At 45.8% G+C, this 13,155-nt stretch overlaps 1 protein-coding gene across 2 annotated transcripts in view; it reads right to left on the reverse strand.

The window, feature by feature from the left end:
• Positions 1–13,155, reverse strand: part of LOC126213142 (neprilysin-2-like) — a 319,779-nt gene that overhangs the window by 146,232 nt on the left and 160,392 nt on the right. For both annotated transcript variants that reach the window (XM_049940760.1, XM_049940759.1), the window contains one exon: positions 1,648–1,896. In XM_049940760.1, the coding sequence (XP_049796717.1) occupies positions 1,648–1,896 (249 nt within the window). The remainder of the gene's footprint in view (positions 1–1,647; positions 1,897–13,155) is intronic.

Genomic DNA, 13,155 nt, shown 5'->3' on the forward strand with positions numbered 1-13,155 from the left:
GACGAGTCTCGTTTCAAATTGTATCAAGTGGATGGACTTCTAGAGGTATGGAGACAACGTCACGAATTCGTGTATGCTGGATGTCAGCAGATGACTGTTCACGCTGGTGGAGTCTTCATAATGGTGTGGGATGTGTGCAGTTAGAATGATATGGGATATGTCTAGGTACGACACTGACGGGTGACACATACGTAAGCATCCTGTCTGATCACCTGCATCCACTCGTGTCCATTTTGCATTCTGACGGACTTGGGAAATTTCAGCAGGACAATGCGACACTAGACTCGTCCAGAATTGCTACAGGGTGGCTCCAGGGACACTTCTGCTGGCCACTGAACTCCCCAGACGAGCATATCTGGGATGCCTTGCAACACGCTGTTCAGAAGAGGTCTCCACTCCCTCGTACTTTCAGATTTATGGACAGCCCTGCAGGACTCGTGGTGTCAGCTACCTCCAGCACTACTTAATACGTTAGTGGAGTCCATGCCTCGTCGTGTTGCGGCTTTTCTGCTTGCTGGCGAGGGGGAGGGGGTGTTGAAGATATTAGGTTCAAATGGCTCTGAGCACTATGGGACTTAACATCTGTGGTCATCAGTCCCCTAGAGCTTAGAACTACTTAAACCTAACTAACCTAAGGACATCACACACATCCATTCTCGAGGCAGGATTCATACCTGCGATCGTAGCGGTCGCGCGGTTCCAGACTGTAGCGCCTAGAACCGCTCGGCCATCCCGGCCGGCATGATATTACGCAGGTGTACCTTTGGCTATTCAGTGTAGATTACGCTGGTAAGAGACAAAGTAACAAAGGAGCATAGTATGGGGATTCCCTTATGAAGTTATAGAAGGCTGTCATGATGTAGGAAGCTGTCAAAGGTGTGTTCTCGGTCCATAAACAAACGCCAGCTCAGTTTGCACAGGACACAGACATAGATACCGCTTTTTTTATATATCAAATTTTGCCTCACACCCTATTTTCTCCTGACGAACCCTATGGTTTTTTCCTCCTTCCTCGAATGAGGAGACCATTGTGTGGCATTGATTCCCAAGATAAAGAGGACCTGCTTTTCGACCCCAAATGCAGATTTTTATCACGAATGTCTCCCCCGTGGCAGCCATACTGAAGGAGACACTGAAGGAGGTAAAAAATGTAAATTTCGTGTGACTAGGGCCTCCCGTCGGGTAGACTGTTCGCCGGGTGCAAGTCTTTCGATTTGACGCCACTTCGACGACTTGCACTCCGATGTGGATGAAATGATGATGATTAGAACAACACCCAGTCTCTGAGCGGGGAAAAATCTCCGACCCAGCCGGGAATCGAACCCGGGACCTTAGGACTGACATTCTGTCGCGCCGACGACTCAGCTACCGGGGGCGGACACTGAAGGAGGTGAATATGTAGAGAATAACTAGCAGCGTCACGAAGTTTCGTGGTCAGAGTTTGATTTTCCGAGGTGATAAACCTCTGGACAAAGCTCTCTGCTCGAAGTCCGGCAGCAGATAACTGGAGTGTGGGGACGAGTGCTCACTCATGTTTAAACATGGGAGGTGACTGTCGTACCCGGGCAGCCAGTGCAAAGTATTAACATGATGCTTGGACTCTGGCAACAGAAAACTCTGTTCATAATCTGTTGGTGGGGTACTCACTCTTGTTCATGCAGGCGCTGTAGAGGTTCCTGGCCAGCCGCAGGCTCCTGGGGACGACCTCTCGGGCGTCCTCCTCCTCTATGGCGGCGCGCAGCTTCTCCAGCAGCCGGTCGTTGAGAGCCGAGAAGGTGCTCACCTTCGACTTGTCGTCCGGGATGTTGGTGGTCCGCAGGTAGTTGCCGCACGCGTACTGGTAGAAATCGTCGCAGGGGTCCGCCGACGGGTCCATTTTGTCGAGCACCTCGGATGCTGTCCGGGCACACACCGCACCACAAATCACTCGCGGACTTTGCATTGCTTTAGAGAGAAATACTGATCGGAGCAGTAGAAGTCTTAAGGGGCTCCGGAACGCCCTATACTTGCAATGTTAAAATAACGCTTATAAATTACATCTTTCCCACAAAGTATTTGAGGTAGGAAGTTGAACTTTTTTGGAATATGGGCTACAACTTAACACAGGGATTTTACAAAATTTTAGTTCAGTTATTAAAGATGATTTTTTTTTCAATTGTAATGAAAATTCTCAAAATTTGTTTGCAATTTTTTATTTATATATTCAAAAATATACATTTTTTTGGAAAAAGGCTGTGTTAAATTATGCAGAAGGTACTGTGTAACATTTACTGAAAGTTTGAAACAAATATGTTTGGAAGATCCTTAGAAAACATGTAATTAGTATGAGAAAATAAAAGTTTTGGGAATCGAGCGACAAAGATTGGATTAACTTTTTAGTGCATTCCAGGTCCATAGGATGGATTATCTTCATCCTCTGCAAACTCCTCCTCCAGCTTCCTCTTGTTCCTCCTCCTGTTTACTCTTGCTTGTATTTCTAGACTCTTTACAGCCCTGTCTGCAGCCCGAAGGCGTTCCTTCTCTAAAGCAAGCATCGTTCGTACCATGTTAGAACCTATCTTCATTCCCATATTTCTAAATACTTTTGGCTTTCCAACATTTCTCCTTTTCTTAAAAGCCTTCAGAGGATTTATAATAACTTTACTTTTACGCATTATTATACTTCAACAAAACAGAGACTCAAGAAACAGAATTAATTACGAATATTTTCGAAATAACGACAGAGTAAATAAACATGAAACAATCGACAATCACACTAGCGATATATATTGAACCATCACAGGTTAGCCACAACACGTACTTTATCTCACATCACTAAAATGTACCTGATGAACACGGACGTTAATAATAACACCATTTGACAGCAGTTTAACAGCGCCACAGTGGGTCACGCCCATGTAGAAAACATTTCAAAAAAAAAAAATTAAAAATAGTTGTAGTCTTCGGAATTGAATAAATTATATATCTATTAAAAGGTAATAGTCCGCAGATTCAGAAAACGCAAAAAAGTAAAAATTGAACTTTTCATGATTTTGAGCCTTTCCGGAGCCCCTCAAACACGTTTACATTGCTATAATAATTAGTGATACATTCTTATTCCCATCCTGCATTGTACTGACACAGCTGTAGATATTTTTCAGCAGTATGTCTACCGATTACCTGGCCCACTTTGACCTTTAAATGACCTTCAATGTGACCACTTCGGGATTGACGGAGGACATCGAAAGGGTGCAAGAAAGGGCAGCTCGTTTTGTATTATCACGTAATAGGGGAGAGAGTGTGGCAGATATGATACGCGAGTTGGAATGGAAGTCATTAAAGCAAAGACGTTTTTCGTCGCGGCGAGATCTATTTACGAAATTTCAGTCACCAACTTTCTCCTACATAGGTAGGAATGATCATCAAAATAAAATAAGAGAAATCAGAGCTCGAACAGAAAGGTTTAGGTGTTCGTTTTTCCCGCGCGCTGTTCGGGAGTGGAATGGTAGGGAGATAGTATGACTGTGGTTCGATGAACCCTCTGCCAAGCACTTAAATGTGAACTGCAGAGTAGTCATGTAGATGTAGGTGTAGATGTCACCATCACGTGATCCCGGAGGTGTCACCGATGACCTCGAACTCACGCAATTGTGTAGCTCTTACGACTGCCGCTTACCCAAAATATTTTTTCGTTAGTAGCTCCAGTAAGCACGCTGCGAGTATTTTAATAAGTAGTACAGACAATTTAGATCTGGTGTAAAGTGTGAGAAATGGTATATAATTGTACACTCCTGGAAACGGAAAAAAGAACACATTGACACCGGTGTGTCAGACCCACCATACTTGCTCCGGACACTGCGAGAGGGCTGTACAAGCAATGATCACACGCACGGCACAGCGGACACACCAGGAACCGCGGTGTTGGCCGTCGAATGGCGCTAGCTGCGCAGCATTTGTGCACCGCCGCCGTCAGTGTCAGCCAGTTTGCCGTGGCATACGGAGCTCCATCGCAGTCTTTAACACTGGTAGCATGCCGCGACAGCGTGGACGTGAACCGTATGTGCAGTTGACGGACTTTGAGCGAGGGCGTATAGTGGGCATGCGGGAGGCCGGGTGGACGTACCGCCGAATTGCTCAACACGTGGGGCGTGGGGTCTCCACAGTACATCGATGTTGTCGCCAGTGGTCGGCGGAAGGTGCACGTGCCCGTCGACCTGGGACCGGACCGCAGCGACGCACGGATGCACGCCAAGACCGTAGGATCCTACGCAGTGCCGTAGGGGACCGCACCGCCACTTCCCAGCAAATTGGGACACTGTTGCTCCTGGGGTGTCGGCGAGGACCATTCGCAACCGTCTCCGTGAAGCTGGGCTACGGTCCCGCACACCGTTAGGCCGTCTTCCGCTCACGCCCCAACATCGTGCAGCCCGACTCCAGTGGTGTCGCGACAGGCGTGAATGGAGCGACGAATGGAGACGTGTCGTCTTCAGCGATGAGAGTCGCTTCTGCCTTGGTGCCAATGATGGTCGTATGCGTGTTTGGCGCTGTGCAGGTGAGCGCCACAATCAGGACTGCATACGACCGAGGCACACAGGGCCAACACCCGGCATCATGGTGTGGGGAGCGATCTCCTACACTGGCCGTACACCACTGGTGATCGTCGAGGGGACACTGAATAGTGCACGGTACATCCAAACCGTCATCGAACCCATCGTTGTACCATTCCTAGACCGGCAAGGGAACTTGCTGTTCCAACAGGACAATGCACGTCCGCATGTATCCCGTGCCACCCAACGTGCTCTAGAAGGTGTAAGTCAACTACCCTGGCCAGCAAGATCTCCGGATCTGTCCCCCATTGAGCATGTTTGGGACTGGATGAAGCGTCGTCTCACGCGGTCTGCACGTCCAGCACGAACGCTGGTCCAACTGAGGCGCCAGGTGGAAATGGCATGGCAAGCCGTTCCACAGGACTACATCCAGCATCTCTACGATCGTCTCCATGGGAGAATAGCAGCCTGCATTGCTGCGAAAGGTGGATATACACTGTACTAGTGCCGACATTGTTCATGCTCTGTTGCCTGTGTCTATGTGCCTGTGGTTCTGTCAGTGTGATCATGTGATGTATCTGACCCCAGGAATGTGTCAATAAAGTTTCCCCTTCCTGGGACAATGAATTCACGGTGTTCTTATTTCAATTTCCAGGAGTGTATTTGCTTTCCAGGTGTCGACCCTGTAACTGTCTCTCAACATTTTACATCTCCCACTGTCACCGCCTGTGGTCGTACGTGTAGACAATGCATGTCGTTCCGCTGCGAAGTGATGCATCGTAATGAAACACCTTATTCCTTCCCCAAAATCGAACACCTTCTACCTTCTTTCCCTCCTTCCTTCCCTAAGAAGCGTGTCATGTGTACTATAGTAATTTTATTAGATGTTGCTGGAGATGTTGCTAGTAGATGTTGCTAGTAGATAGTGTCGGAGGTTGACCTAGTAGATAGTGTCGGAAGTTCCATGCGGCTTTTCGGGGATGATGCTGTAGTATACAGAGAAGTTGCAGCATTAGAAAATTGCACCGAAATGCGAATACATAGAACGAAGGATCCTTCATTGTACGATTATATGATAGCGGAAGAAACACTGGTAGCAATTACTTCTGTAAAATATCTGGGAGTATGCGTACGGAACGATTTGAAGTGGAATGATCATATAAAATTAATTGTTGGTAAGGCGGGTGCCAGGTTGAGATTCATTAGGAGAGTCCTTAGAAAATGTAGTCCATCAACAAAGGAGGTGGCTTACAAAATACTCGTTCGACCTATACTTGAGTATTGCTCATCAGTGTGGGATCCGTACCAGGTCGGGTTGACAGAGGAGACAGAGAAGATCCAAAGAAGAGCGGCGCGTTTCGTCACAGGTTTATTTGCTAAGCGTGATAGCGTTACGGAGATGTTTAGCAAACTCGAGTGGCAGACTCTGCAAGAGAGGCGCTCTGCATCGCGGTGTAGCTTGCTCGCCAGGTTTCGAGAGGGTGCGTTTCTGGATGAGGTATCAAATATATTGCTTCCCCCTACTTATACCTCCCGAGGAGATCACGAATGTAAAATTAGAGAGATTCGAGCGCGCACGGAGGCTTTCCGGCAGTCGTTCTTCCCGAGACTGGATCAGGAAACGGAGGCAATGACAGTGGCACCTAAAGTGCCTTCCACCACACACCGTTGGGTGGCTTGCGGAGTATAAATGTAGATGTAGATGTAGTTGATTACTTGTTCCTCCGAGCCATAGTTCTCAATGCGGCAGCACTTTGTGTAATAGTTTCCATCGACTGTATTTTTTCTTGTGATGGATTATCTTCGCTCCCCTCCTGCAGTAGTTATGGAGAAGACGTTAGGTGGCCACAGAAAACATTGTCATACTGAACCCACTTTGTGTATGTTGTTACTGTTACAACATGAATATTACATTTTCTTGCATTGCTCGCGCATTTTAGAGTATTGTGGCACTTTACAGCCATTGAAGTAAAATAATTAATTTCAGACGTACTACGTTTTGCACTTAACCTCAATTTGTTCCCAATCATTTGCAACAACTGTTGTCGTTTATATTTTCCTACTAACACATTATCTTCACTCTCGCCTCTCGCGACACATACTTCAGAGTTGACAGTCATGTTTTATACACGGATACATGTCGAAAAAACTAGATGTGAACATTCTGATAATTGACGTAAACATCGCACTTCTTATGCTGCCGACGTATTTTGCAGACGTTTCATAGATGTGGACAAGAATTACTTCAATGCTCTGTTGTGTCTTAATCGAAGTGCGCTCCATAGATGGTGTTTTAAACGTTTTTACCAGTGCACATACCTTTCGCCGACAGTGAGAGCAACCCGTCGTACAGAGATCTAACATCCGATGTTTCTTTAACAGTAGGGCCATTTCTTTGTGACAGTAACAAAGTAAGGTATAAAACAGCAGTCACTTATATTTCGCGTTTTCACCGAATAGTATTTAAGGTAAAATTCATTTTCGACTACTACATATTCCTAATTTGTTATTTATATTTGATAAACACATGTTAGTTTTTGATTATTTATACAAAATACTTATGTACTCGTTCCAGCACTCCACAGTGAACGATATTTGACTTCGAATGAAACTTACTGATGTGAACCACCTTCTTCAGTATGCTAATGATACCACATTCCACACACTCTGCCCTATGTTCCAGAAGCCCCAACGATTCCTCCACCTCAGCCAGTTTACCTCCTGGTGTAACCAAAGGCTTCTTAAGACTAACCCCTCCAAAACCCAGGGAATAATTATAGGACGCAACACCAACACCTTCCACTTCACAACTTGTATCTCGCCATTTCTGAGCGCCCTATCCAGCTAACTATCAGACTTAACTACCTCGGCCGATCTTTCGAGCGGCACTCACTATTGAATAGGAAGGCCACAGCAGATTAACTCTACTCATTGGCCGAACGTGGTGACTACATCCGTCCACTGTCCTTCACATATACAGGGTGTTACAAAAAGGTACGGCCAAACTTTCAGGAAACATTCCTCACACACAAAGAAAGAAAATATGTTATGTGGACATGTGTCCGGAAACGCTTAATTTCCATGTTAGAGCTCATTTTAGTTTCGTCAGTATGTTCTTACACCTACGCTCAATGGAGCACGTTATCATGATTTCATACGCGATACTCTACCTATGCTGCTAGGACGTGTGCCTTTACAAGTACGACACAACGTGTGGTTCATGCACGATGGAGCTCCTGCACATATCAGTCGAAGTGTTCGTACGCTTCTCAACAACAGATTCGGTGACCGACGGATTGGTAGAGGCGGACCAATTCCGTGGCTCCCACGCTCTCCTGACCTCAACCCTCTTGACTTTCATTTACGGGGACATTTGAAAGCTCTCGTCTACGCAACCCCGGTACCAAATGTACTCTTCGTGCTCGTATTGTGGACGGCTGTGATACAATACGCCATTCTCCAGGGCTGCATCAGCGCATCAGGGATTCCGTGCGACGGAGGGTGGATGCATGTATCCTGACTAACGGAGGACATTTTGAACATTTCCTGTAACAAAGTGTTTGAAGTCACGCTGGTACGTTCTGTTGCTGTGTGTTTCCATTCCATGATTAATGTGATTTGAAGAGAAGTAATAAAATGAGCTCTAACATGGAAAGTAAGCGTTTCCGGACACATGTCCACATAACATATTTTCTTTCTTTGTGTGTGAGGAATGTTTCCTGAAAGTTTGGCCGTAACTTTTTGTAACACCCTGTACAAATCCTTCATTCGGCCCATCCTTTGCTACACAAATGCTGCACGGATCTCGACACCACCGAAACTCTATAAGTGCCTCCATATCCTTGAACACCATGTTTTGAGACTTGCTTTCGCCATCCGCTTACCTTCCCTCACAAGGTTCTTTACAAACCCATAAAACACCTACCTCTCCTCACTCACGTCGAACAACTCCGAATAACCTACACCGTGTGTAAACTCTACTCCAGCAATCCCGACCTGTCCCCTCTGCTTTCCAGTCCCAGTGGGCTGCTGCTCGCCTACCTACACATCCCGCTCATCCCCCCCCCCCTCCACCTCCACCCCCCCCCCCCTCCCCTGTCGTCCTCTCCCAAAGAAATTTCCGGGGTCAGGGATTTTCTCTGCCTCGTGATGGCTGGATGTTGTGTTCTGTCCTTAGGTTAGGTTTAAGTAGTTCTAAGTTCTAGGCGACTGATGCCCATAGATGTTAAGTCCCATAGTGCTCAGAGCCATTTGAACCAACGAAAATTTCAACCATCTCCGTCTCCGACGCGATGAACTCTGCCCCGACATATACCCAACCTACCAACTCTGGATCCACCCTGCCCCATCCAACTATCTGAGGGCTCCCGCATCGTCCTGTTGCCTCACCACACCTCATCCTTTCGCCATTCTCTGTCGCTCACCACCCCACTCTTCTTTCAGATTTATAGATCCGAACGCCAGCTGCCCCTCTCTCCTTGTTCGCCACAGCCACACCTAGCGCATCACCACCTCATACCAGTCCCCATCACCACCACTTTTCCGTCTTGTTACATAACCACATTTCATCAACGATCTACCATCCCATGGAAGGTCCTTTTCCAGTTTTGGTGAAAGTGCACAGTGCACTGCTTTTAACGGTCAATGTCTCTTCTGTTCAGTGTTTTCCAAGTGTTTAGTGTTCTTCAAAAGTTTCTCAAGTGTTTTTTAACTGTGCTCTCTCTTCACATTTTTATCGCCGCTTCCAAACCATTCATGGAAACTGCATTATTTCTTACGTTCTTTCATTGACATCGGATTTTAAAAAATTTTAAATTCATGGGAAATATGTCACCTTGTTCTGTGTTTAGCTAAGTTAGTCAATAATGTCTACTGGCTGAAAAGCAGGTTGATTGTACTGCTGATAGTCACACATGCGGCGATGGAGGATGTGACTACTGAGACGATGCGTAAGCAATTTTTTGGACGTTAGTAATGAAAACATAGCTGATAGCAATCCATTAAAATGTTCAAATAAGGCCGTAATGTTCTTATCAAAATGTTGGCCGATAAGAGATTGAACATGAGCTTTTATGAAATGATAATTAAATAGACACCCTAGCTGCAAGCAGGCGTTGATACACTTCATTGGGGACATGTTGAAAATGTGTGCCCCGACCGGGACTCGAACCTGTGATCTCCTGCTTACATGGCAGACGCTCTATCCATCTGAGCCACCGCGGGCACAGAGGATAGTGCGTCTGCAGGGACTTATCCCTTGCACGCTCCCCGTGAGATCCACATTCCCAACATGTCCACAACACTACATTCGTAGTGGGAATGTGGATCTCACGGGGAGCGTGCAAGGGATAAGTCCCTGCAGACGCACTATCCTCTGTGCCCGCGGTGGCTCAGATGGATAGAGCGTCTGCCATGTAAGCAGGAGATCACGGGTTCGAGTCCCGGTCGGGGCACACATTTTCAACATGTCCCCAATGAAGTGTATCAACGCCTGCTTGCAGCTAGGGTGTCTATTTAATTATCATTTCATTTCTAGCAAAGCTGCATGGTCATCCACGGTAACTGTTCTTTCGGGAAAAGATACTACCGTCATATATATGTGCTTTTATCATCTTATTTTCAATTTAATGGTGAATTTTATGAACAGATTGATGGTGTTGCCATGGGAAGCCCCCTCTCCCCTCTGGTAGCTAATTTATTCATGGAAGACTTCGAGGACAAGGTAATGGACTCAGCAAGTTTTAAACCTACGGTCTTCTGGAGGTACGAGGACGACACATTCGTGGTATGGCCCCATGGAATGGATGAATTACATCGATTTCTTGAGCATTTGAATTCCATCCATGTTGGCATTAAATTTACTATGAAAATAGAAAAAGACGGCTGCCTCCCCTTTTTGGATGTTGTCGTTAGCCGTAAAAGTGATGGCACATTAGGACATGCCGTATATCGGAAAGCAACGCAGATAAATCTATATGTTCATGCCAGTAGCTGCCATCACCCTTCACAGACCTTAGTGCATCGGGCGCACTATATATCCGATAAAGACAATTTGCAAGAAGAGCTCAAATACCTCAAGAGCATTTTTAAATCGAATGGATTTTCTCCGCAAGAAATTCGTAGAGCATTCGATGCAAAACCTAAAAAGCATGTATGTGATGGGGAAGAAGATGGTAATCCTTCAGATCTAGTGCGTTTTTGCCCTATGTGGCTGCTCTTTCCTCGAGGATAGGCGGTATTCTTGAGAAACACTGTGATAAGGTGATCTTCCGGCCCCCACGAAGATTGCAGCTTTACTCGGCTCTGTGAATGACGATTTACAGCTTCGTAAAGCGGGTGTGTATCAGATTCCTTCCGGAAATTGTGAGAAGTCGTACATAGGTCAAACAACACGCACCGTTCATGAGAGATGAGTAGAACATCGAAGATACACACGCTTATCACAGCCAGAACATTGTACTGATACAGGGCATTCCATGAATTACATTCATGTGAAGATTTTAACATCCACCTCTTCTTTTTGGGTATCTGTCTTCAAGAAAGAAATTAGATTAGCTAATAATGTAATAAATAGATATAATGGCAAAGCGTGGAATCCGGCTGTTGGGGTAATTAAACTGCAGAAAGTCGTCATGGTGTCACCGCCGCCGATCATACATCGATAAGCGAATCGAATGTGTGTACGCCTTCGTCACAGGCGACGCGTGTGTAAGCGTATGTCTATGCCGCCGACCAGCATCTGAGACCCGCATGCGCAGTACCGCCGCGGTGGAGCATAGAAGGCCGCGCTTGGCATCTTGTCGTCTGTCTTGTGACTCACTCTGAGGATGGCCGGACGATACGCGGCCGAAATATCAGTGGAGGAAATTTTATTTGCGCGGTTGCATGCCCGAAATTTAATGGATTATTCATTACGCAGCGAGAAGTTGAAAACGCACATGGCTGATAGCATTTTCGGAATTTTTTACTTTCGTCCACAGCCCACATGGAGCAACACTCTAGTAAAAATGCTGGGCTGTGACTGGTGGAGAGGAGACGGAGGTGTGCGCTATATATATATATATATATATATATATATATATATATATATATATATATATATATATGTTGAAAATTGTAACTACTGTAATTTCGAAAGTTTGTCCGCCTGAAAATGTACTGTTGTCCCAAGCATATTGCAACAAACGGTGTATTTCTATCGCTGCTCGTTTAGTTTTTATTGCCGTTTCAAATATACCGTTCATTTTTGAAACACCCTGTATATATAGGGTGAGTCACCTAACGTTACCGCTGGATATATTTCGTAAACCACATCAAATACTGACGAACCGATTCCACAGACCGAACGTGAGGAGAGGGGCTAGTGTAATTGTTTAATACAAACCATACAAAAATGCACGGAAGTACGTTTTTTAAAACAAACCTACGGTTTTTTAAATGGAACCACGTTAGTTTTGTTAGCACATCTGAACATATAAACAAATACGTAATCAGTGCCGTTTGTTGCATTGTAAAATATTAATTACATCCGGAGATATTGTAACCTAAAGTTGACGCTTGAGTACCACTCCTCCGCTGTTCGATCGTGTGTATCGGAGAGCACCGAATTACGTAGGGATCCAAAGGGAACGGTGATGGACCTTAGGTACAGAAGAGACTGGAACAGCACATTACGTCCACATGCTAACACCTTTTTATTGGTCTTTTTCACTGACGCACATGTACATTACCATGAGGAGTGCAATAGAGTGTGTCCCGACATGTCAGGCCAATAGATGTTCAATGTGGTGGCCATCATTTGCTGCACACAATTGCAATCTCTGGCGTAATGAATGTTGTACACGCCGCAGTACATCTGGTGTAATGTCGCCGCAGGCTGCCACAATACGTTGTTTCATATCCTCTGGGGTTGTAGGCACATCACGGTAGACATCCTCCTTTAACGTACCCCACAGAAAGAAGCCCAGAGGTGTAAGATCAGGAGAACGGGCTGGCCAATTTATGCGTCCTCCACGTCCTATGAAACGCCCGTCGAACATCCTGTCAAGGGTCAGCCTAGTGTTAATTGCGGAATGTGCAGGTGCACCATCATGCTGATACCACATACGTCGACGCGTTTCCAGTGGCACATTTTCGAGCAACGTTGGCAGATTATTCTGTAGAAACGCGATGTATGTTCCAGTGCTCTCCGATACACACGATCGAACAGCGGAGGTGTGGTACTCAGCCGGCCGAAGTGGCCGTGCGGTTAAAGGCGCTGCAGTCTGGAACCGCAAGACCGCTACGGTCGCAGGTTCGAATCCTGCCTCGGGCATGGATGTTTGTGATGTCCTTAGGTTAGTTAGGTTTAACTAGTTCTAAGTTCTAGGGGACTAATAACCTCAGCAGTTGAGTCCCATAGTGCTCAGAGCCATTTGAACCATTTTGTGGTACTCAAGCGTCAACTTCAGGTTACAATATCTCCGGATGTAATTAACATTTTACAATGCAACAAACGGCACTGATTACGTATTTGTTTATATGTTCATATGTGCTAACAAAACTAACGGGGTTCCATTTAAAAAAACGTAGGTTTGTGTTAAAAAAACATACTTCCGTGCATTTTTGTATGGTTTGTATTAACCAATTA

Source organism: Schistocerca nitens, chromosome 11 (genome assembly GCF_023898315.1).
Source record: "Schistocerca nitens isolate TAMUIC-IGC-003100 chromosome 11, iqSchNite1.1, whole genome shotgun sequence".
In the NCBI taxonomy this organism is placed as follows: Eukaryota; Metazoa; Arthropoda; class Insecta; order Orthoptera; family Acrididae; genus Schistocerca; species Schistocerca nitens.